This window comes from Takifugu flavidus, chromosome 18, assembly GCF_003711565.1.
Source record: "Takifugu flavidus isolate HTHZ2018 chromosome 18, ASM371156v2, whole genome shotgun sequence".
Classification (NCBI taxonomy): Eukaryota; Metazoa; Chordata; class Actinopteri; order Tetraodontiformes; family Tetraodontidae; genus Takifugu; species Takifugu flavidus.
This window is the reverse complement of record NC_079537.1, coordinates 5,607,917-5,633,969: the sequence shown is the minus strand read 5'-3', so window position 1 is coordinate 5,633,969 and position 26,053 is coordinate 5,607,917. Positions and strand designations below refer to the sequence as shown.

At 41.5% G+C, this 26,053-nt stretch overlaps 2 protein-coding genes and 1 long non-coding RNA gene across 3 annotated transcripts; all 3 read left to right on the top strand.

Annotated features, from left to right (window-relative positions):
- Positions 1-10,915: 10,915 nt before the first annotated feature.
- Positions 10,916-12,823, top strand: cabp5b (calcium binding protein 5b). Its single transcript, XM_057014591.1, has 6 exons — positions 10,916-11,033; positions 11,454-11,484; positions 11,570-11,713; positions 11,934-12,043; positions 12,105-12,252; positions 12,450-12,823. The coding sequence occupies exons 1-6, from the start codon at positions 10,986-10,988 to the stop codon at positions 12,476-12,478; spliced, it is 510 nt and encodes a 169-aa protein (XP_056870571.1). The 5' UTR covers positions 10,916-10,985; the 3' UTR covers positions 12,479-12,823.
- A 3,317-nt stretch (positions 12,824-16,140) lies between these two features.
- Positions 16,141-25,338, top strand: sez6l2 (seizure related 6 homolog (mouse)-like 2). Its single transcript, XM_057014596.1, has 20 exons — positions 16,141-16,311; positions 16,906-16,972; positions 17,052-17,128; positions 17,231-17,350; positions 17,428-17,640; positions 18,718-18,851; positions 18,928-19,120; positions 19,264-19,449; positions 19,526-19,709; positions 19,810-19,973; positions 20,254-20,448; positions 21,004-21,142; positions 21,332-21,528; positions 21,605-21,799; positions 22,411-22,605; positions 22,692-22,883; positions 22,989-23,027; positions 23,243-23,360; positions 23,696-23,807; positions 24,134-25,338. Exons 3-20 carry the CDS (start codon positions 17,071-17,073, stop codon positions 24,161-24,163), a joined length of 2,664 nt encoding a protein of 887 aa, XP_056870576.1. The 5' UTR covers positions 16,141-16,311; positions 16,906-16,972; positions 17,052-17,070; the 3' UTR covers positions 24,164-25,338.
- Positions 17,647-18,168, top strand: LOC130514803 (uncharacterized). Its single transcript, XR_008947062.1, has 2 exons — positions 17,647-17,833; positions 17,983-18,168. It is a non-coding gene; the product is annotated as an uncharacterized LOC130514803 (long non-coding RNA).
- Positions 25,339-26,053: the final 715 nt, after the last annotated feature.

Sequence of the window (26,053 nt, the reverse complement as noted above, 5' to 3'; positions counted from 1 at the left end):
AATGAAAAATGAGTTGTCCCAGGATGAAAACCTGAGGGATTCCAAAGGTAACAAGTGAGAAATATGACAAAACCCTCAACAGGGAAAGAAGCTTTCAAACCAGGTTTAGGTGGATCTGGGAGATTCTGGTAGATTGTAAGTGTTACTTTGGGATGGTTTGAAAAAGATTTTTAGAAAATAAAAAATTCATAAAGTGTGTGATTTTTTAAAATGTCTGCTGTCAAGTTTAAAACAGCTGTAAAGAGAGCGAGTACATCAACAACAATGTATCATCAGGAGGCTGGGTTCAACTGCACTTAAAGATTGTTCATGATACAATTGGTAATTGAAAACTTGAGTTCAGCTTTGAACAATAACAAATTAATAGAATTTATTGTCTTTACAAAATTTTGTGGCAAAATTAAAGTTCACAAACCTAAAAGACACAAACAATTTAAAAGAATAGAGAAAGTATTTAGTATGGGTGGACTTCACAGCAGTAAATATGAGAAGTGTGTGTGTTTTTGTACAGCTGCTGAACTGACTTCAGTCACTGTGACTCTTGAGCACAATAATAAACAGCAGAATGTTCAGTCTTCAGGCTGTTCATCTGCAGATTCAGCTGTGCTCTGTTGTTGTCTCTGGAGATGATAACCGGCCTTTGACTGACTCAGAGTAGTACTGGCTGCTGCCACTGCTGCTGATAGCACTGATCCACTCCAGTCCTTTTCCAGGAGCCTGTGACCCAGTGCATCCCATAGTCACTGAATGTGAATCCAGAGGCTGAACAGGTCATGTGTGTGAGATTCTCCAGGTGTTTTAACCACTGGTTCAGACTGAGTCAGAGTCTGAGCATCAACACCTGTTTAGAAGATGAAACATCAAGTTAATCAGCTGATGACAAAAAGTCTGTCAACAATCAGGATGAGTGAAGATCTTCACCTGCCCAGCAGATAGTTAGAAGCAGCAGTCCTGTCCTACAGTCCATCATGTTCAACTGTGTGTCCCCTCTTCTCTGTCCTCCTCTCTGCTCTCACATAAGTAGACGTGGAACACATCTGAGTTTTGCATCGACTCCTCCTCACTAAACAACTGGATTTGATTGTGATGCCTCCTCCTCTTTGGAGGATGTGTATTCATGTTGTCATTTCGTCCCACTGATGGTTTTACAATGGTCCAGTAATCAGTGGTCTGAGGTTTTTTTCAGAGTAATGTGTCCTGACAGTTGCTCTAAAAACAGTTAGAGTAAATATTAAACTTGCTCAGTCTTTACAACCAAAAATCTCCACGTGCGTGTTGCAAGGCGACGACTCCTAAGTCATGACTCCACATATTTTGACGTGGAACAGAATTTAGGAAATCAAGACGCGAGCTGACTGAAGAAGGAAGTAGGTGTGAAGAGAAACACGCATGTTCATGCTGCCTCCAGGGTTCTCTCCCAAGTCTTTTAGTTATGTGTTGTGTTTGCTGGTTGTTGGCATGTTTCTTCTTGTCATTCTTCATTTTTCTTCGATCACATGATATTTCTGACTTGCAGGACGAGAATCTGTATGTATGGTTTGCTACGTTGAGGTTATCGGAGCACACTTCAAACATTATGAACAAAACAGTAAATGCCTGATCTTTATCCTCAATCTTTATCTCCACGGATAAAATAAATCTCTTCAGAGATAGAAAAACCTTATGTGTCTGCCCCACTTTAGGTGTGGAGATCTCTCAGGATTTCAGACATCGGTGAGTCAGAAAGATTTTCACTGACGTAAAGAAACTGTCTTTAAATACTTTATTTATATTCTAATATAAAGATAGGCTTTTGTCCTTAAATCATCAGTTCACCAGGAATGTTTTGATATTAATATAGACACTGCTTTGCATTTTAAATTCTTCCTGAATTAATGAAATTGTCTTTTAAATTTTGGGCGTGTGTTTAAGCAGTTCGATCAGATCATTGATTAAGTGCTTATCCAATATATTCTCAAGGAGATATTTCACATTTATGCAAAATTCTCTTGTGAAATAAAGAGATTGTTGCTGGGTCACTGACAAGCAGAAATGAATTGAAATGCAAATTCAGACACGGGAGAGGAGAAAGAAAGGAAAGATCTTTCACAACTTTATTGACCACAGGAGGCCGAACAACAAAAGAGTATGACTCCTGAATCCAAAGAGGATCTCTTGTTTGACGTAGGACAGTCTGGTAGGATGCTGAGCAGGGACAGTGTGATGCCAGCACAGCTGCGGACAGGTGAAAGAGAGCACAGGTGAGGAAAAGACCCAACAAGAATTTTCAGGCTACACGGAAGTGAGTGCTAAGCAGATACCACAGAGTTTTCCAACAAACTACCCGAGCCGAGCACAAGGACGGACCGGCCTTTAACTAGCAGCTGACGAGACGATGAGCCACAGCTGCGCCAATATAGTGGCAGAAAAAGGCCGCATCACCACTCTACTCAGCGGGGAGGAGGAAAAGCAGACACACAGGGGACTGGGAAAGACAAACCAAGGACAATTATAGGTTTAGAATGTTATTAATGGAGCATTCTCCAAGAGTCAAGGAGATTAACATTTGAGTCATTGAATTGATTTATATATTAGCTCACACCATTGATCGTTCTATATGTTATATAGAGGGCACCAAAAAATATATTTCTTATTTTTAACTGAGCTCATCTTTGTGTGAAAAAAAATCCCTAAAAGTTCTCCATAGTTTAAATGTTTTACTTGGAGTCTTCTCATGAAAAATGAAATGCTGGAAATATTTTGAAAAACTTTAAGATTGTAATTCAGTTTCTGAGAAGGAGGCACGTTTGTTGTCTGTGGAGGTTTTTGCACAGCTGTTCCTCTCTCTGGAGTCACTGTGGTTCTCGAGCACAGAAGAAAACAGCAGAATCCTCTGCTGTCAGGCTGCTGATCTGCAGGTACTGAGTGCTGCTGGACATGTCTTCAGTCATCACGTAACCACTTTTGAAAGAGCTTCCATAGCTAGCAGAGTTTGAACCTGCGTTCATCAACCCGATCCACTCCAGAGCTTTCCCTGGTCTCTGTCGTATCCAGTGGATATAGTAGCTGGTCATGTCAAACCCTGAAATGGTGCAGGACATCTTCACTGTCTCTCCAGGTCTATTTACTTCAGGCTGAGACTGATCCAGTCTTTCACTCCAAACACCTGAAAGACAATAGAAATACACCCAACAACCAGGTCAAGCCCATCTGGACCTGTCCACAGAAGTAACAGCAGCCCTGATGTTCTCACCGTGAACAGTGACAATGATCAGTAAACCTCTGATCACTGTGTTCTCCATTATGTGCTGACACTGCAGTTCTGTGCTCTGATCTGAGCAGAACTGTGTAAAACTGCTCCAGGCTCCTGTCACAAGTTCCTGCTGTTTTTATAGGACAGGGAGAGTTTGCATAGACGTCCCTCTCTGGGACATTTTCATAAACACCCCAAGACAATCTGAAGAGAGACACTCAGAATCAGTCATCATGAAATGTATCCATGGTGATCCATTATATGATTAATGAACTTGAACCTGTATAAATTGTGTCACATGACTGTATTGATCACATTAGACTGAGCAGAAATGTAGACTTTTAAACATGTCTGCAGGGAGCGTTCTTATTCTATAATTGTTTGTTTCACTTGTTTGTTTAATCAATTTATCATTTTCTTTATGCTCTAAAATGTTTTCTGTTTGTTTTCATGGTTTATAGATGTTTGCGCACCTCATCTGTGTCTGCAGCCTCCTCATTCTCTGCTGTCACAGAGTTACTAAAGTATGTTTGTGTCATTAAAACTTGTTCAAGGCATCATTTTGGTTAATGCCAGTGAGTCTGGAAGCTGGATGAGATCAAGTCAGTCAAAACGTGTGGAAACACAAATCAGCATTATCTCCATCATTCTTCAGTGTGTGAGAGTCCTCATTTCTTTCTCTCTCTCCGTCTGACTCTCTTGCTCACACACACCACACACACACACACACACACACACACACACATGCACAATCCTTTCCCTATCTTTGTTGGTATTTAGAGACATCATTTATTTCAAAGCTCCCTACCCAACCATAACTATACCAACTCATCCTGAGCAAATGGGCCCAACTCCACAAACAGGTCCTCCCATTGTCAGTAGATTGAGGATTGTGTTATTCAATATGTATTAAATACCAGTGACGTGCGGTGAGGTTCATGGCTGGTGAGGCACTGACTCCTCAAGAGTCAGATTGATGATGGTAAGAACTGAAAAAATCTTATTTCACCATTTTTCCAACAGCATACAACAACTGATAATGCTTCATATCCCATCAGCATTCCTGTTTCAATTACACTCACAATCCAACACAAACATATAGACAGGAACATATTTGTCCTATAAAGAACTTTCTTTTATAGCTATGGATAAAGCACCCATCTTGTGTTTTAAGAAATTCATATATTCTGTGAACAAATTAAAGTGCAGAGATGTGTGCAGCACAAATTAATTTTGACCAACAGTAAAAATTTAAAAGTTATTTTTCAAACTTTAAATTCTGTTCTTCAATAAATTTTAATAAAGTTTGCCTATTAAAATGATCACAAAAAATGAAAATTCTTTAAGGACAGGATTGCCTCTGTTGAAGCAGCACTGCAGCGAGAAAGCACCTGCCAGCTTGCGTCCGCCCCCTTGAGTTGAGACAGAGTACTGCACGCCTCACCTGCTGACTTTTCTCTGCACTCTGTTGTGCGATCAGCAGGAATATTTCTCTCACACATGCATGTAAAGTTCATATTAGCGATATGCTGAGGAACAAAAACTGGCACACGTCATGCAACCCAGTTTGTAGTGGATCATGGAGTCAGACGTGGGGCACAATTTGCCTCTGCCTCACCAGGGGTTTCTGCCCTGGATTTGATCGGTAAAAATTAAATTCGGCACTTTTAACTCAAGAAAATGGCAACAATGTGTAGTCATACTCCAAATGAATTTTTAACACATGTCATAGGAAAATATTAATATTTATTTATGTACACTTTCTTTTTATGGTCAGGGAGGCACTGTCCACATGTTTCTTGTCATCCAGGCTGTCTCTTCTCCACGTTCTCTGCCGGTTTGATGTGAAATTTTTGGTCATCAGTTCAACTCAGTTTTCATTCCCGTAGTCACATTTCTTTGCTCATCAGCGCTGTCTCTCTGCCTGCAGACCTGCCAACACCAACGGCTCCTGCTCGTCTCTCAGCCTAAATCCTGACTCACTGTGCTTCTTTTCCTGCTGGATATTTTCACTGTGGTCCCGTTCAGTCAGATCCTGTAATTGTTTTCCACCAAATTCCATAAAAGAACGCAACTCAATCCAGACAAATTTTTGGGTCAATCTGTTCCTCCGAATTTAATTCATAATGCAAATAAGGTTGTGAAATCAGTTGAATTTTTGCAGGAAATCCTCAGGAGTGTGGTGATTAATAAAGATGTCATTGTAGCATTTTTTAACATAGTTTGTTCAGAAATAAGACAGCGTTCTGGTTAATTGTTTTTGCTCAAAGACTGGACCATTGCAGGTTAAAAGTAACTTGACAGAAAAATGCTGGATCAACAAGAATTTATCAACTGTTGTTGAAGTGAACTATTCCATAAGAATAATTTATGTTGAATGAAGGTAGACCCCCATGTGGGAAGATTTCAACTAAAATATTCAGATACTCCAAAAAACCTCGAGGTCAATCAGTCAAAACTATGCATAATTTACCATCAATACAATGTAATTGAGCTACCAGAATATTGAATTATTTGAGGGGGAAATGTGATGTATTTGTTACTGATGGGTTTAATAAATGCATAAACATACACATAGTTTGTAAATTATTAAAAAGTAAGGAGGTAAATTAAAGATATAAAAAGCAGAAATTATTAAAATAAAAACAGTATTCAGTGTGCAGTTCTGCACTTCACAGCAGGAAATACGAGGTGTGTGTTTTTGTACAGCTGCTGAACTGACTTCAGTCACTGTGACTCTCGAGCACAATAATAAACAGCAGAATCTTCAGTCTTCAGGCTGTTCATCTGCAGATTCAGCTGTGCTCTGTTGTTGTCTCTGGAGATGATAAACCGGCCTTTGACTGACTCAGAGTAGTACTTGTAGCTGCTACCGGTGCTGATATAAGCGATCCACTCCAGTCCTTTTCCAGGAGCCTGTCTGACCCAGTTCATCCTGTAGCTGCTGAATGTGAATCCAGAGGCTGAACAGGTCAGTGTGTGAGATTCTCCAGGTCTTTTAACCACTGGTTCAGACTGAGTCAGAGTCTGAGCATCAACACCTGTTTAGAAGATGAAACATCAAGTTAATCAGCTCATGACAAAAAGTCTGTCAACAATCAGGATGAGTGAAGATCTTCACCTGCCCAGCAGATAGTTAGAAGCAGCAGTCCTGTCCTACAGTCCATCATGTTCAACTGTGTGTCCCCTCTTCTCTGTCCTCCTCTCTGCTCTCACATAAGTAGACGTGGAACACATCTGAGTTTTGCATCGACTCCTCCTCAGTGAAGAATTGATTTTGATTGTGATGCCTCCTCCTCTTTGGCTGATGTGAGCCTATGATAAATGAGACTTTTAATTTTGTCCAATTAATGATGTACCAGTGGTCCTAGTTCTGATTTGTGAGGTACCCCACACTTCACACTCAGCTGTTCTCATCCACCTGCAAATTAATTTTAGGATACAAAAAGAATGTCTAAAGGGAGAATCATGAGATCAGGGATTTTCAATGAATTTGTGACATCATTTAATTGATTTTTATAAATACACATTTTTTTCCATGAGTCATCAATTGATCATGAATGTTTGAGTAACAATATTAAACACTGATCTCTTTAAAAAAAAAAAAAAAAAAACGGGTTCTGTGTGTGTGCTTTTATTTTGGGTGAAAGTTGAAATTAACTGTTGAGATCATTGAAGTTACAGAGAAACAAATATATTGTTGCTGCATTATCCTTATGAAATAATTTTAAATTCAATGAAATTCAATTGTATCATAATGAGATCAGACGTTCAGCATTCAACAAAATCAGTCATCATATACTGTATATTTTAGTTCATTTGGTATTTATATATTCGTGCAAAAGAATCCAAAAATGTTTTCTTATTTTGTAGTTCTTTTTTACTACAAAAAACATTGAAAGTTTCCTACAGGTTTTATATTTAATTTAAATTCTGAGGTAAAAATCTTGTGCTCCAGCATTCTTCTCAAAATTTCTGCCTCAACGTTGTTGTCATGATTCATTCCTGGTGTGACAGCGCCCCCTCTGGTGATGTTGTGTTGGTGCTCTGAGGGGTTTTGTTCAGCTCCACTGATGCTTTGTGTTATTGTGTCTCTGGCACAGTAATAAACAGCAGTGTCTTCAGGCTGCACATTCACTCCATTTAGAGTCACTGTGTTGCTGGAAGAGTCTAAACTGATGCTGAACTTGTTCTTCAGGGAAGCTTTGTAGCTTGGGGTATATCCAACACGATGTCCCCCAATCCACTCCAGTCCTTTCCCTGCAGGCTGTCTGATCCAGTGTGTAGCATAGCTGCTGAGAGAATAGGAGACCTGACAGGTGATGGTCAGACTCTGACCTGGCTGCTGCACAGTCACAGAGGCTGGCTGTGTCAACTGTTCACCCTTCACACCTGTGAAACAACAAAGAAAATACTGATTATAAATCACACTCAAACAGATCAACTGCTGACTTTGACAAATGCACAGAGAGAGACTCACATCCAGCTGCCAACAGCAGCAGCAGAGCTGCAGAGAACATGGTTAATGTTGAAAGTCAGGTGCAGAGAACTCCACTCACAGTTTGATGTGATGGTTTTATAGCTGAGGAACAAAGAAGAACTCTGAATTTGCATAGAATCAAACATGTGGAGCATCACTGTTGACCATATGGAGCCAATAGGAGAGTGGAAACCTACAGTCAAATCATGTTTTACATAAAAAGGTCTGCTGTTAGTTACCTTATTGTAACCTTTTAAAACATTCATGAAATTCCTGTTTACGGTTTTGTGGAAATTTACTATGAAATCTACTGTGAAACTTCCTGTGTAGCACAAGTTTATAATGTAACTTTGAATCACTAGAACTGACTTATGCATATACTGAAGAATGTGCGTACGTGCAGGCATTTAATCACACTTCTTGGTGCCACTTTGTGACTGGCTCATGAGGTACCGGAACTTACATAGAACATAATCATTTAAGGTAATAAGATGGTGTCGTCAGTTCATCATATGACCATTTGAGCACTGTTGCTAACTTTTCTGCTGAATATAAACCAACACCAAAAAGGTCCAGCCCTTTTTTTTATCTGTTGGCAGACGGAGAATGTTTCTCTCATATTGTAAAAAGGCCAACAAATGTGTCTAATAAACTTTTTACTGAAGATCACGGATTCTCTGGTCGTTTCACGGTCCGAACCTACGAAGCAGATTTGCAACAGTTTCTTCCTGTTAAAGGGGAGGTTTTCCTGCCACTGTTGCTTGTTAGGGTCAGGCCCTGAGGTTCTGTGAAGTGCCTCAAAACAATTTAGAATGTAACAGATGGTATATAAATAAAGATTGATTGATTGATTGATTGATTGATTGATTGATTGATTGATTGAAATAAATCTCACTTTAAATTGGATGTTTGTATTTGTATTTGTTCCTGTCTTAACTTTCAACAGTAAAAAAGGATATTGCATCATAGACCAAGAATGAGTCGTCCCAGGACAGACACCTGAGGCCTCCCAAAAGAAACAGGTGAGAAAGACAACAAAAAATCCAAAAGAGAGCTATGAAATGTATTGAACTGCATCAGGGATTCCAGGGAAATAGAAACAGTTTCACAATCACCTTAGTCCATTTTAAAATAGTTTTGATAGAGAAGATAGAGGTTAATTGTAGCTGAACAAAGATAGGACCATTGCAGGTGAAAAGTGATTGGAGAGAGTGCTGGTGGGTGAAGGGGTAAAAATGTCAATGCTTAAAACCCTGAGTTCGCTAAGTCTCAGCCTTAACCAGCCAACAGCAAAGGCCATGTGTGTGTATTCATAATGTTTAAGCTATTATTCCTCATATATTCATCCCAAATAGTCAACGTTAATGAGTGTAGCTCTGATCCATTCATGCATGTACTGGTGTATTGTGCTGTATTGTATTGTGTTATCTTTGGCTAAAAATAGTTAATGAATTATGTGAATTTATAAGATTTATTAAAAATAAAAAGGCAATATAATAATATGCATTTAAAATGCCTAGAATAATACAATAGTCAGAGTTCAATTCTGCTCTTCACAGCAGTAAATAAGAAGTGTGTGTTTTTGTACAGCTGCTGAACTGACTTCAGTCACTGTGACTCTCGAGCACAATAATAAACAGCAGAATCTTCAGTCTTCAGGCTGTTCATCTGCAGATTCAGCTGTGCTCTGTTGTTGTCTCTGGAGATGAAACCGGCCTTTGACTGACTCAGAGTAGTACTGGCTGCTGCCACTGCCGCTGCTGATATAAGCGATCCACTCCAGTCCTTTTCCAGGAGCCTGTCTGACCCAGTTCATCCTGTAGCTGCTGAATGTGAATCCAGAGGCTGAACAGGTCAGTGTGTGAGATTCTCCAGGTCTTTTAACCACTGGTTCAGACTGGGTCAGAGTCTGAGCATCAACACCTGTTTAGAAGATGAAACATCAAGTTAATCAGCTGATGACAAAAAGTCTGTCAACAATCAGGATGAGTGAAGATCTTCACCTGCCCAGCAGATAGTTAGAAGCAGCAGTCCTGTCCTACAGTCCATCATGTTCAACTGTGTGTCCCCTCTTCTCTGTCCTCCTCTCTGCTCTCACATAAGTAGACGTGGAACACATCTGAGTTTTGCATCGACTCCTCCTCACTAAAGAACTGGATTTGATTGTGATGCCTCCTCCTCTTTAGATGATGTGCGTTTATAATCTGAGACTTTAAATTTCATCTAACTAATAGTGCACCAGTGGTCCCAGTACTGAGCTCTGAGGTACCCCACATTTCACACCAACCAGTTCCAATCAAGCTTCAAATGAAAACTGTTGGAGAGAAAGCCCCTTAGAACATGCCCAGGGAAAACCCTCAATTTAGTGTTTTTAAAACGTATTCCAGATTCCATGCAGTCACTGACATATGAGTATATTCTGCATGAAAACCTTTCTTCAAATACTTAATTTACATCATGAAATAAAGATACACTTTTTCAGATTCAGATTCAGATTCAGATCCTTTATTGTCCCACACGGGGAAATTTACAGTGCAACAACAGCAACAAGAGCACTCAGAGAAAAATAAGATAAAATCAAATAGAACAGGATTTGGAATATACAAAGAGGATTTATATTTACAATAATCCAGATAAATTTTCCATGAGTCATCACTTCATCATGAATGTTCAAGTGAGAATATAAAACACTGATCTATGTTTAGAAATTATTTACTGTTGTGCAGGCCGTCACTTGTGCTCCATCCATACATCCATACATGCATCCATCCAGTCTGTCCATTGGCATCTGCACCCTGCTCATCCTTATGCACACATCTATTAGTCTCATGTTGCTTGACCACAACGGCCCTGATTGAACTAATCACAAACAGCAGCTTTAGCTGACCATCAACCGTGTCACAAATTTCACAAATTGAGATGAGTTTGAATCCCCCCAAAGGTGAGTATCAAATCATGACCGTCACCACGAGGCCTTCAGTAATGTGTGAGTGTGATTTAAACACGTATGACTGTGACAATCACTTCCAGCTGACATTAACGTTGGCTGTTATATGAGAAATGTGCAGCATTAAGCTGGTCTTTCTTTTCTGGATCAAAGCTGAGGAGATAATCCATATGAGACTTCATCCGTCTGCTCTAACAGACCACCGCAGATCACTGCTGGTCACCAGTTAAACACACACACACACGCCTACAGAAGAAAAGACGGACTGCACGCCAGTGTTGTGACATAAAGCAGCGAAGCCCAAGCTCTTGACTGAGGCGGCCATCATGAGTATCAAACAAGCCTGCATATTTCTCAGAGGGAGCTCCAGAAGAGTAAGTATTTCCTCTCTGTTGAGTGTTTGCAGTCGGAAAGTGGGATTTAGCCTAAAAGCTGTTTAAATTGCAAAAAAAATAGATGTAAGGCATGTTCTTTTACCGATGCTATGACGATAATGATGTGGGTATTTCCACTTACGGATTGTTTGTTTCCAGCCATGGTTTCTATTAAAGTTCTAATAGGTCTACAGTAAATTTCAGGCACCAAAGCAACATCACATGTGCACAAACCTGAATTAAACCGCTTCACTGTCGACAGGGAAATGGCAGATGTTAACATGTTCAATCGCATAAAAGCATTGGGAGTATAATGGGATTCTGCTGCCGTGATGTCATTGTCCTGCAGAGAGAAACATATATGGTCAAATGTACCATTTTGTGATAAATGATTCTATGTAAATCTTTATTTTTGTACAGGCCAGGGTTCTTACACAGGAAGAAATTGAAGGTGCACGTCTTTTTCATAACATATGCTTTTAATCGCTATTTTATTTCCTTCTTTATTTTAAACTTTGTGTCTTTGTGCCCTCCAGAGCTGCGTGAAGCTTTTGTCGAGTTTGATAAAGACAAGGACGGTTTTATAACCTGCAAGGACCTGGGGAACCTGATGAGGACGATGGGTTACATGCCGACCGAAATGGAGCTCATAGAGCTGAGCCAGAACATCAACATGAACCGTGAGTGATGGTCTACGAACACATCAGACACCAACAACAGGAACCACGAGCCAGTGTGACTCGGGAGACCTGGAAGATGCATGCTCTTAATTGGAGGGTTAGCCAAACTGCAGAAACCCATATCTTCAGAGGCATCAGGCCGTGACAAAATCCAGCTCATTTCCTGGGTTTCCAGGGTTCTGTCATTGTTTTCTGCTTATCTTTGGCTCTTCTGTCACAGTGGGTGGACGGGTGGATTTTGAGGATTTCACGGAGCTGATGACTCCCAAGCTTCTGGCTGAAACAGCGGGGATGATTGGGTTAAAGGAGCTGAAGGATGCATTCAGGGAGGTGAGCCTGCGAGTGTTTTCGGTTAGTAAGGTGTCACAATCTAACCTCTGTCTTTCCGTAGTTTGATATAGATGGAGACGGGTCTATCACCTCAGAGGAGCTGAGATATGCCATGATAAAGTTATTGGGGGAGAAAGCCAACAAAACCGAGATCGACGCGATTGTCAGAGATGCTGACAGCAACGGAGACGGGACAGTTGACTTCGAAGGTGAGAGAGGAGGCACAAATGCACCAGCACGGTTAAAAGCTTCTCATCTTCAGCTCTGTAATTAAACTGGAAACCAGAAAGATGCCTTCTTGATCTGTCGGTCAGCTCGATATGAAACCTTTTTATTGAATGCAGAAGAAGAAGAATGTTCTTTTTTACACCATTCTAGCTAACGACCGTTTTTGTTGTCCTGGCAGAGTTTGTGAAAATGATGTCGCAGCAGTGACGACAGCAGGATGATGATCATGGATTCATCGTTTTGGTTCATTTTTTACCATATTGTCACAGATTTTACCTCTAATCCCCACTGCAGGAAATTTCAGTTCAATTGATATCTGTGTGTAGCAAATTAAGAATTTTCCACCACAATAATGTTTTCTAGTAACCACATGTCAATGTTGTCGGGCAGCAAATGAGCTATGATAAGCTTTTTATATTGACTTTGCTGGCGTATTTTGGTAAATTACTTTGAAAAAAACTGATTGTAACAAATGTTTACAGGTTTTGCTCTCTTTCCTGCTTGATGAGTGTAAAGGAAAAATGTGAATTTATAAAATCCAACCAGGGAAAACTTTATGTCTGTATGTGTGTTTTTTTGTTTGTTTCCAATCAGGAACATGAGATAATGTTCTCTTTGATCTCTGTCATGCAAGGTTTTTACTTGTCTTTGTTGTCTTGACAAAAACCCACAGAGGTTTTCTTTTTTATGTATTTCCTGTTAGTCATTGTATACAAACGATGTTGGGGGGGTGTGGAATTTGTCCTTTTTCGGTGCAGACATGAGGCGGAGAACTGTGGCGAGTCAGGTTGTAGATCGACCCACGAATGGATACAATGAGAAGAGCTGAATAATCCAAATGTGTAAAAGTGTTCCAGTGTTGCAGATAACAAGGAGAAAAGGGATGATTACTGTTCAACCTGTTTAATCGTTTGGCTTCTTCCAACTATTTGCTCTGGTTATTGACAGCAACAACAAAAAAACAAAGAAGTTGATCACAACAACAGTTTTTTGTTTGTTTGTTTGTTTGTTTAACATTAACAACTAACTGACAAACATTCTGCCACCTGCTGATGGGTCCCTCAACACTGACCATCGAGACCAACGCTCAACATTCTGGTCGATTAATTTACTGGGAATCTGAGTTTCTGCGTCCTGTCAAATCCGGCGAAGACTACGGGATAAATGACGAGCGCCGAAGGATCATAAATCATGTTAAACAGCATATAAGACTGCACATAAACAATCGGGAATAATCCGCCAGGGCTGGATTATTCCTGTAATCCTCAACATGGGACCCTGAGATGAGCAGATGGCAGATAAGACAAAATCACCACTCTAATACTTATCTAGTCACACACACACACACACACACACACACACACACACACACACACACACACACACATACACACACACACACACACACAGAAACAAAATATTACAACCTCAATGAATCAGTGAAATGAGCGTTTTCTGATTTTGGTCCTTTTTTTAAATTCAAGCCAAGGTCATTATTATTTGATAGAGTTATTAAACAATCAACTCTACCCGTCTTTAACATCACAATCAATATCAGCATCTTGTTCTGTTTTTCGAGAGGGAAAAAAAAGCAATTTGTCTGTTGATTATTTTGATCTTTAGTTTTATTATCAAATCATTTATACAGAACAATGCATTATAAAGCTATAAGGCAGAAATATAGGACTCATTTTTCTAACCATAGATTGGTTCCATCCCAAAGTGTTAAACATTACAGGCATGCAAGTCAGCATAAAAGTGGCAACATACAACATCTGGCCCTTATTAGGTGGGCTGCCTTGCCTGGTGTTATCTTTAAAAAAAGTGTGCATTCCCTACGTCGTCTCTGTTAAGAGTTGGTCAACAGGAGGCTAAAGACTCGTGTAACTCTCTGGGTGGACGTGGATGAGGGAGAGATCCTTTTAGGATCAAAGTCAGGGATCTGGGCTGATCATGAAGTCCAGGACTCTGTTTGGACTCCAGCGGTCTCTCAGAGAGTGAAGGTCCTGCGCTTGATGGCTCTTCAGCTGCTTCAGAGGCTGAGCTCAAAATCTGTGTAAAAAGAAATGATCTTTGAAGGCAGAGTGTCATTTTGATCCTTTCATCCTTAAAGAAGCCCCCTTTAAACCTTTGAAACTGTGAGGAAACGACTAGTAAAACAGCTCTGTGGTGCCCCTCCCACCGCCCCCTTAAAAAAGGAACGATCGGTTTAATTGCAAACGTTTTTGCTAAAAAGGGAGCACAGTCTGTCCAAGTATGTGGTTTAAAAGTGGACAAATGCAGCCAGATGGATCGCTGTTTAAAAGAGAGAATTAACCTCAGTTCCGACCTACAAACTGTCATTGTCGGGATTTTTTTTTTTTTTTGTGAGGTCATTTTGGATGCCTCACAGCTCCATGAAGCCTTCTTTGCTCACACATGTAGTGTTGTTTCACGATGTGAGACATTTCTGCAAAACCTCCTCTGACAGATAATAACGGCTGAAGGAGGGGAACACTGAACCAACAGATCATGTAAAAACACACTGACATCATATTCCTTTGAAGGAGGATTAGAGACATAGATAACAGACCCTGGCCCTGGCTCATTGATATCTTGTACTTATGGGTCTAAAAATTCAAATTTCTGTTTCACAATTCTGAAGGGGAAACTTCTGACATTTTTTGAATTATAATAAATCAGAAGTCATGTTAAAGAAAGGGAAACATGACAAGTCCATCCTAAAATATGAATTCATATGCTTTCATTGCAGTGGGCCAATCACAAATGTCACATAAATAAAGATACTCCAAAAATTAGGGAAGCCAGTAAAGCTAAGATAAAGGTGCTCCAATTTTTGCAGCAGTTGCTTTTGAAACTACATCAGTTTGGCATCAGTTACAACCATCATCACAACTGATATGCTTTATTTAACAAAATACTCATGTAAAGCAAACCAAACGGACTAAAAAGATTTGTTCTTAGTTAAATAAAGGTAAATAAATCATCTTCATTAATGCAGGGTGCCACTAGATGGCGACTGAGCTCGCTTTTCAGTCATCATAAAGTGAAAATGGACATGTAAGGAAACAAGTTCAATTTTTATAGAACTTTTTGTTCTTAGGATCCAAGACTGTGATTATATTTTCTCTGTTGCCCATCTTGGTTTTTGTGTGTGTGTCTGTGTGTGTTTTCATACCCTAGTTGGCCACTAGGGGGAACTGCAAATCCCTGCATATTGAAGGAAAAGCACACAGATAGATGGTTGTCGCTTATATTTGTCTCCTGCTCACTATTCAACAAAGGAGCAGGTTTGGTTTTACGATTTAAATAATGATTTTAACATAAATAGATTTTTTTCTAGCGTTAGATATAAATGTGCTGTGTCATAAACATAAAAAAGGTCATACAAAATCTAACTAGAAAATAAATATAGAGAGAACATTTTGGGAGTAATTTAAGAAGTTTCTTTTGTGTGTGTCATGCAAAATAATTGGGTTTACTAGCCACATTTACATTATTGAGAAAGATTGAGAGCTCTGCTTTAGAAATTAGAGGCTACCAGGTCGTGAACTAGAGAGAAGGTGGAGTAATTAGAGAAGAGAGAAAAAATTTGAGTGACAAATGAAAAATCTGTCCTCCAACTCACCCCACAAAATGTATTTGTTGGGGAGGAAGAGCTAAGCACTCCTGTGCGGGGGATCAGACAATATCAACAGACCACGCTGTTGATAATATTCGGTTATGTTTATCTTGCCACGTCTTTATTTTTATTTTTTTAACTCCTCAACTCTGCACCAGTCCCAGCTGCTGCGCCGGCTCACTTCAGCACCGCGTTGCTGGACAGCTCCCCCCGCCCTCCCTGTAGTTCGTCCATGTGGCCACTAGGGCGCACCTGATGCTTTCCACACAAATGTCCTCACATCACAGCCGAATGCGTCAACCACACGGTTACCAGCCAGGAGCACCTCACCAGCATAAACCCCGCCGCGCACAAGCGGCCTAAGGCAACAGGATACATCCCAGGGAACATACGTCTGCACGCCCCCTAGGAAACAAAGGTAGGGATTTTTCAGCATTGCTAATATGCCTGTTAATGACGACTGGCGTCAAATCAGATGGAATTTTGCACAAAGCAGGCCGAGGGAGATGCGATCGGTGCATCATGCAGCGTGCATGCCCACATCAATTTTGTCACACATCGGGTTGGTAATTTCACCGTGGAAACGCCTCGAATAACCGCGGGTGGGCTTGGGTGAGCTTCCCGTGAAGGTGTTTGTGACGGAATTGTGTTTGGAGTCCGCCCAAGGCGAGAGGAGACTCGGTGGATCGGATTTTAGAAATAGCGCATTTTCCGGCATGTTGCAGATTTGGGGGGGGGGGGGGGATGCTTGAATATTTAATCCAATAACAAGACGTGCACCTGTTTTCTTCTCCCCCACCTTTGGGAAACGACGCTTTTACCGCGCGTCTTTGGCGTAAATAGGATAGATATATTTTTTGGGAGCGGAGCTTAAATTCGGTTACCGAACTCAATCGCAGTAATAATCTGATTCGCGTGGCTGTGGCCTGTGTGATGTAAACATTCTGGACCCCAGTATCTGGACCCCAGCAGAACTGTAAATTACATAACACATATTTCATTACCCTTCCAGTGAGTGTCATTCCTGTGTGAGCCACAACAATTCCAATCCGCTTGACGCCATCATCTGCCAGCGAAGGGTAGGCTAATGTGAAACGCAATAGTCTATTTATTTCATTTCATGTGCTAATTAATCCCCACTCACTTTAACCTTCTCAGGTTGTTTTCATCCAGAACCATGGTGTCCAAAAGCTTCACTGTGGTGCTGTCCGTCACCATCATCCACCTAGTTTCAGGTGAGTCCTGGTGCATTTTATTCCATATTTCTTTATTCTAAATGAATGTTTTCTGAGCCGTGTCCATGAGTTGCTCTGCCAGCTACTGAAACTTTGCTTCAGGTATGACCTTTATGACACCTGAGTCCGACACCCCGCCAACATCGACCCCAGACACTTATCCTCTGGGTGACCTGATCCACGCCGCCCTGCGGAGTAAGGAGTACCTGGGAGAGTCTTCAGGTACATTTACACCCGCATTAACAGTTCTCTGTAGTGAAGTGACAGCAATTGCTCATTAGAAAATGCCCCCCTGGCAGGTACCACCACCAACCCCACGCAGGCTGTTCCCGGGCTTGGCCGAGCTGAGTCGACGGCGACGGTCATCTCACCAGGACTGCTCACCACAGCTCTAAGTTCTTCTGCCGCCAGCCATACTGGAGCAAGGAATCCCATGTCCCCGCTGTCCATAGAGGAGGAGACGACCACCACTCTGATCACTACCACCACCATAACGACGATGCACGTGCCAGGTATCGCCCAAAGAAAACTGTGTGTGTGTGTGCGTGTGTGTGTGTCAGGGCCGAGTGAACACACAAAGTCACAGTTTAGTCCACAGCCTCGGAAAGGTCTCAGTTTTCAGCGGCGTCGACGTCAAATTTCAACCGGATGACTTCGCGTCACAACTTCTGCCTGTGTTTGAAGAATTATGGACTCGTTAACAAGGTAACATGACACATAACCTGAAATATTAATGATGAAACAGCATCTTACAGCAATCAGCTTAACAGCAGGGCATACACAATATATACATTTAAAGTGGCATGTTTCAGCATCACAGTTGTTCTTCAGTTAATCTTTTTTTTACTTTTCAGGATTCCTGTTTTGGAGGCTCAGGACGGAACACACAAGCTGCTGTGAGAAGATTGGCGCCATATGCGTCTGGAATTGTTGGGCATTTCAATGGCAATAATCAGTAATAACATAGGACACGTAGACAGAACTCGGAGACTGAGTTGTAGTGTTTTCACTGCAGATTAAAAGTAATACATCCACCAGAACATGGAACGGTTGGTCTTTATTACTGCACACACATTAGCATTAATTAGCTGCAATGAGATTGTGCTGGAGCGCGGAAATATAAATATTTCAGATTATCCGTATTGACAGTAAATTCTTCTGTACACCCCGTTGTTATTCCAATGTTCGGTCAATCACAACTCTTGCTACAACATGTCAATATCCGGGCATCCGTTCATTTGATGGGATAAAAAACTTCAATTTGAACCAGTTCACCTGAAAGGACTCAACATCGAGAAATATTATACGTGCTTGCATTTGGGGAAGAGATGGCAGCCAGGGGTTGTATTTTAATGTATGTTAAATATGAAATATAACATGATGAATAGTGAATTGCTTCTAATTTCCCACATTATGAAGGCAACCTCATCTGGAAGGTGGTATGTTTTCATAACAGGTGTGCGACAAAAGCATACAGCTTTTAAAGCAATTATTGTAGGTGTAATGTTCTGCACATTATTTTCAGCTCTTTCACTCACATTTCTCTCTCTCTATCCCTCTCTCTTTCTCTCTCTCTCTCGCTATGGCAGTGCAATGCAATGCAACCTTGTCAGCCATGGACGACCTGGTGGAGTCTCCAGATGCTGCCTCGACATCATCCTTTTCCCCGCTGGAATGCACCTACAGTATAACCGTGTATGCAGGCTATGGCGTTGAAATGCAGGTAATGGACAGCAGATAACTAAAGGCTGACACTGAGTGTTGCTTAAGCATCTATGACCAAGTCTGTGCCATTGTAGGTGAAGAAGGTGAATCTGTCGAAGAAAGAGTCCCTGACAATTATGGGCTATGGGGGTCTGGGACCTGAGCTCCTAGCCAACGAGACCCTTATGAGAGAGGGTCAGGTGATTCGCAGTACATCAAATCAGGTGTACATACACTATCGCAGCCTCCAGCAGACCAACCATGGCGTGTTCAGTCTCCACTATCAGGGTACGCTTGTACCTCCAGGTTAACAAAGCTGCTAAAATCTCACTTGTATATGTTTGAATTATATTAAGATGTTTTAGAGAAGGTTTACAAGGAGCAGTGCTCGCTGTGTGTAGTTCAGGCTCTTCATGTTTCCATGTCTACAGCGTATCTGCTGTCCTGCCCGTTCCCGCTGTCTCCCGAGAGCGGCGGAGTGACGGTGACAGACATCCACCCAGGAGGTCAGGCGCACTTCCACTGCGACCCAGGTTTCCAAGTTCGCGGCCACGAAATGGCCACCTGCGTCAATGCGACGGTACCACGCTGGAGCACGCCAGAACCGCAATGTGTCGGTCAGTATCCTGGCTCCCATGTGAGGTCAGTGTGACCTTTTTTAGTCTTTCATTTTAGCTAAGTATTTTTTTTCAGCCGTGTCTTGTGGAGGGTGGATTCGCAACGCAACGGTGGGGCGGATACTGTCCCCACCTCCCCCGTCTGTTAGCAACCACAGCAATGGAAGCAACCTCAGCTGCCACTGGTTAATAGAGGCCAAAGAGGGACATCGACTCCACCTGCATTTTGAGAGGATTGCGTTCGATGAAAATGACGATAAGTGCGTTTGCCTCCCAGACTGATACCTGACTGACTTCACTTTTACTTGAGCGCCCCCCCCCTCCCCCTCCCTATCCCCTGTGTGTCGCTACTCCTCTCAGGTTAATTGTGCGCAGCAGCAACAGCTCCCTGTCTTCATCGCTCTTTGACTCAGACCTGGACGATGTCCCTGAACGTGGATTGCTGAGTGAAGGGTCCACTTTGTACCTGGAGCTGACGGCTGATTCCTCCTCCATTCCATTGCTCTTTTCTCTGCGATATGAGGGTAAGTGGACAGATGAGACACACTTTTCTCCATCAAAGAGGAGGAATAGTTGATAAGGGCTCATTTATGCTCTACCAGCACTGCATGTCAGTAGTTTTCCTTCTGATAAACACAATGCTCAACACTGCTCTCACGTTGTTTGTGGTATTGCACCATTTAGTTAAAAACGCATGCATCCTTTATGTCTTCAAACTGAAGGAAAGCTACCAAGTTACATATTGATATATGTCTTAGAAATATGACCATTACAGTCATGTTGGATTTATTTTTTTGTTGTTAGCTTTTGACGACGAACACTGCTGGGAGCCCTACATGCCCCACGGGAATTTTAGCAGCAGTGACATCTCGTATCAGCTGGGCACCACTGTCACGTTTGCCTGCTCCCCTGGATTTGTTATGGAACAAGGTTCAGGCACAATTGAGTGCATCGATCCTAGCAATCCCCACTGGAACGACAGCGAGCCCGTGTGCAAAGGTAATTTTCATACGTAGCTTTAGTTCTGGCTGAACGGTTCATTCCACCACCTTTCCACCACTATTTCCACCATTCCACCATCAAATGCTTATTAGCATATAACTTCCTTTTCCCCTCCTTGTTGGAGCTGCTGTAAATCACCTTCCTGTGGAATCAGCTGTTAAACTGGCCTCTTGTGGACTCAGTGACTACAGACTGGATTGCGAGGCTCCCTTTTTTCCAGCCACACTAGCTGGCTGGTTGCCAGCAGCTGATTTAATGATGTGTCACCCACTGTACTTTCTATTTAACATTTTACCTTTTTAATACATTATATTTACTGTTTGTTTCATCCATCCACGCATTGTCTATCAACACATCATGTTGACTGCTGCTTCTTTCCCACTCATGGTCAGACAAAGCTCTGGGATCAGACGTCATTTGGTGACTGACGGGTCACCACTTCATCACGTGGCACCATTCACTCATTCACACTGAGGGACAATTGACCTCGCAAATAATTCAGACCTACTGATGGAGATTCCTCACCTCAGTTTCTCTCCTCCCCTCTGTCAGCTCAGTGTGGGGGGGGGTTGACCGAGGCCTCGGGCACCATCCTGTCTCCCGATTGGCCGCAGAGTTACTCCAAAGGGCTGGACTGTGTGTGGCAGATCCACGGTAACGAGGAGAAGCGCATTGAACTGGATATCCAGATGTGCGTATTTGCTGATTTGTGTGTAAAAGTGGTTAAAACTGGCAAAACTGAGGAATAATGACTAAATTGCACCTGCAATCTATTTTGCATTTCAAAGATATTTCTTGCAAACCGCCATGGTGATATGATGTACCGGATTATGTACAAAGTTTAATCCATTTTCTCGTTTGTATTCTTTCCCTCGTAAAGTTTAAACATCCGTCACACCGATGTGCTGACTATTTTCGACGGACAGGACCTCATGTCTAACGTGATTGGACAGTATGTGCGGTCCAGGGAACGTTTCCAGGTTGTCTCTGGGGGGTCAGAGGTCACCCTTCAGTTTCAAAGCGATCCCGACGACTCCACTTTCATCTCGAGCCAGGGATTCGTCATCCATTACCGTGGTAAGTGAGCGAGGGCCGGTACCAGTGAAGGACAGGTTTCGAAGAACGTGTGAAGATTGTATTATTGTCTCTGCAGAGGTGGAGCCGAATGACACCTGTCCCACCCTCCCCCGAATTGAGTTCGGCTGGGTCACCTCCTCCCACTCCTCTAATGTCAGAGGCAGTGTGCTGACCTATCAATGCCAACCAGGATATGACATCAGTGGCTCTGACATTGTTACCTGTCAGTGGGACCTGTCCTGGAGCAGCAGCCCACCTACGTGCACTAAAGGTGGGAAGTCACTCAGATGTCATCAATGAGAGTGGATACATTGTTAAACTTTTATGAGCCATTAACATTTATTTTCTCTTGATGCTCAAAGGAATAATTTGACACTTCTTCAGTGCACATTTGTTGCTGGGCGTGACAAATCTAATTTTGGTACCATGACGACAGTAATCACGGAATCTGTGACCGACACGCAGTTCGCAAGGGTTGGACGTAATAAACCGTGTGTATCTCACCCTGTCGAGGTGTAACTTTAAGGCAGTAGCGCAATGTCTCAGCATGTAGGAGTGTACCCAAACCATACAATAGCAGTTGAATCTTTTTTTAACCCGAAAGTTGAACTCTTACACTTAATCTTTACTGAAGAATAAAAAAGAATTTGCTCATCCTGTTAATGTGTGGGGTGCAGTGACTAATATTGACCACACGGGGGAGCAATGGTTGATTTTGCAGTTATTTGCAGCGTATTTGTATTTTGTGTTAAAAATGTTTTAAATGCAATTGAAATTCATGTCAAGTTTCAGAAACTTCAGCGTTTGCTATCATAACAGTCATGATGAGTGTTGATGTCTTGAGGTAGTGAAATCATTTATGACTCACATGGATCCTCACAGTCCAACAGTGTCCGGATCCTGGGGAGGTGGTGAACGGAGCGCGCTCGGTGCGCCCTGAAACCGGCTTTGCTGTCGGAACGCTGGTGCGTTTCTCCTGCAACCAGGGCTACCAGCTGGAAGGACCCAGTCAGATCTCCTGCCATGGAAGAGACACCGGCACCCCCAAATGGAGTGACCGCAGTCCAAAATGTGTCTGTAAGTCCCTCCCCTGCTGGCCTGCCGACTTTTCGATGTTCTGCCTTTTGCTTTTATGATTTTTGAAATTACTTTTTTCCTGCCAGTGAAATATGATCCGTGCCCAAACCCTGGTGTTCCCGATAATGGATACCAGACCTTGTACAAGCACAGTTACCAGGCAGGAGAAACCCTGCGCTTCTTCTGTTACGAAGGCTACGAACTCATCGGTGAGGTTATTATCAGCTGTGTTCCTGGACATCCCTCTCAGTGGAACAATCCACCTCCATTTTGCAAAGGTAATTCCCATTTCTTAAGAAGGATTTAGTATTTGCTGCAGATATAGGAACAAAATCCAAACATAACTATTTTGTCATTCTTTGTTGCACCTTCTTTCCACACAGTGGCATATGAGGAACTTTTGGATGATCACAACTTAGAAGGTAAATTCTGTTAGTGTTTATTAGTTACATCAAATGTGTTTTACATCGGAAACGGCTGCAACAGTATTTACTCTACCGCCACCTAGTGGTCTTTTGTTAACACAATTTACCAATTTGGGATTTTGAAAATCTGTTTTTTGAAAAGTGTGCAAAATGTGGGAGCAAAAGTGGTTTTATTTAAAAGGCTGTTGTTTTAAAAAGTGGTTATTTCCCAGTGTCCCAGTCTCTGGACCCCTCCCATCAGATCCTGAGTGAGAACATCGCTCTGGCAATAATTCTGCCAATCATCCTGGTCATCCTGCTGATTGGAGGGATTTACATGTACTATTCAAAGTAAGTACCCTACCCTGAACTGTCTATGCGTGGATGCGAGGGTTTGTCAGTGAGCCGGTGCAGCACTTTTGGAGTCGGTGCAGATCATTTGTAGGTCCGTTTACATGCTTGTGGATCAGGGTGATGTGAACTGGAAGGGTTCATTTCACCAGTCTGTGTTGTTTCCAGTTGTGTTCCTATGATCATGGTCACAATCAAGGTTCCTCCAGCAGACGGACGGAATCTTAACCAACATTTTTATGAGTATGAGTGTGCTGGGGGTGTAGCGGAACCATTGTAGATAAACCATTGTTATGAAACAGTGTGATTGATGGACATTTGTCTCTCATTCGCAGCGTGTGCAGACTAGAATGGAAGCCGCTGTTCTGGAAGTCCCTCTCTCACACACACTCCTACAGTCCCATTACAGTCGAGTCTGATTTCAACAACCCTCTGTATGAGGCAGGGGTAAGCAGGAGTCCAACAGTTCCAACTTTCCTGTTTGAACCAAGGCTATGAAGTATTTTAATTAGTGACCATTTGTCCATTTTTAATAGGCACTGACACAGTAAACTAACATGATGGCTTTTTTAAGTCCATATCACTCAGTATCCCATTATTTCTTCCCAAAAGGTCTTTTTATAGCTGAGACTGTATCAGTTAATGGTATTTTGATAAATATGAATCTTGACTAAAGAAACTAAAGGCCAATATTAAAACAAGCAGGACAACGTGTTATAATTAGGTTTTTGGCTTTTTTTCCTCCACTAATCGATTTCTGGCCTCAACCACAGGACACGCGGGAGTATGAAGTCTCCATCTGAAAAGGGGGGATGCTGAGAATTCCAAGCCGCAGATGGATTTGATTTGGACAAATTAGGCCTCATTCTCTCCCCTTTTTAACACTGGTTTGATTATACAAGTGATCGCTTTTTTAATTTGTGGAAGTGCCCTGTTTTTGATTTGTTGCACTAATGTGGTGGTCTGCCAAATTTGGGTCATGCTTCTCAGTCTGATGTATCAGGAGGGCCGGTGCCTTAAGAAGGGTAACAAATTGACATCAAAGGGAAAAAAATGACTGTGTAGGTGGAACAATAATATGAGGTGAAGGGTGAATGTTTTTAATATTAATAATAAGAGGCCAAACCATTAGAGAAACTGGCAATACTTTATGTATAGTAAACAAAGTCATGAGTATACACACAGAATGTTTTTGCAATTCATGTTAAAATTTATGAAAGAGTTAAAGCAAGAAGCTCATTTCTGTCAAAGAAAAAAACAAATATCATCTACTCAGTCATTTTCTCGCTTTCTCTTTCTCTCTCTCTCTCTGTCACACACACACACACACACATTTTGAATGTAAATATTTGACTATTGCTGAGGTTAATATATATGCTCAATGATATATATATATATATAAGCCTCGTATATACAAGGTTATATATTTTCATTATACATGTAATGAAAATTCAGTGCCAAAATATAATGTTAAATAAGTTAACGTCCTTAAGTGTTTCATCTGTTGTTGCAATACTGTTTACAAAGAAGGTATTTGATTTATTCTTCGCGGTTTCTGGAACGCGTCGGCGCCCAGTGTCACATGACCTGTAACAAAAGTTGAGGACATGAATGTCATTATGCTTAGAGCATGCACTGATTGTAAATTATATTGCTTCTGCTCAATCTCGCCATTGTCATTAGAATTATTGACAGTCATCGTTATTATCAGATTTGATGTTGTATGCACTATGTTGATGAAAAAGTGCAAACTTGGCTGCTTGCTGTAATACGTTATGTATTTATTTACAACTGATTGTTTGAACAGTGAATGTAGTCTCATTCGCTGTGCCCGATGAAGGATCATGGAGACTGTTGGTTTGTAGATTTAATTCTCCTCTTATCATCAGTAGCATTTCTTTGCTTTGTATAAGAATACACTCTTTTGAAGGCAGTCAATTATTTGTTGAACTGGAAATAAAGTCTCTGTGGAATGGTGTGAAGTGTGCTTATTTTGGTGAGAATTATTTTAACAAACACATCCACACTTGCACGAGTAGACATCTCCTTTATTTCACATAATAATCACATATTTTACCAAAATGATGTTTTATCAGATATATTTGATCAGATATGCACAGCTAAATCTATTTCCCACAATTCATTTTTTAGATTTGAGAGTTGTCAGTAATTCAGAAACTGAGAGCATTGTCAAACAAAGATTTAGGGAGATGTGGCAAAGAAATAGGGAGGAAGAGAGGATGGGGTGGATGTATTATGGAGTACAAAGAAAGTGGGAGGAATGAGAAAAGCATGGAATGAATAGATGAGAAGAGACAATAATATCCAGACTCAGGTGTCGGCATTCTGCCTTTAATTATACAGTATTGAAAAGATGAAAACAAGATATAAGGAACTGGGACAGCTGTGGCCAAATAGAGGCAATGGAAGATGTCATATTGCACTGTCAGAAGTATGAGGCATATAGACAGAATTTGACTACATATCTCAGAAAAACTAAAGTACCACTTGGCATCATGGTCATTCTAAAACAGAACTCGGGATGTAAGTGTTAGAGTCGTGTTTCAGTTCCTTGGAATTGTGAAGTTTACTCAGAGATTTCATTGCTAAAATCTTTATTTTATTTGATTTATGCATTTTGAGAAGGAGGGGAATAGTAGACGTTCTGATCCACATTCCCTTCCAGCTGGTGG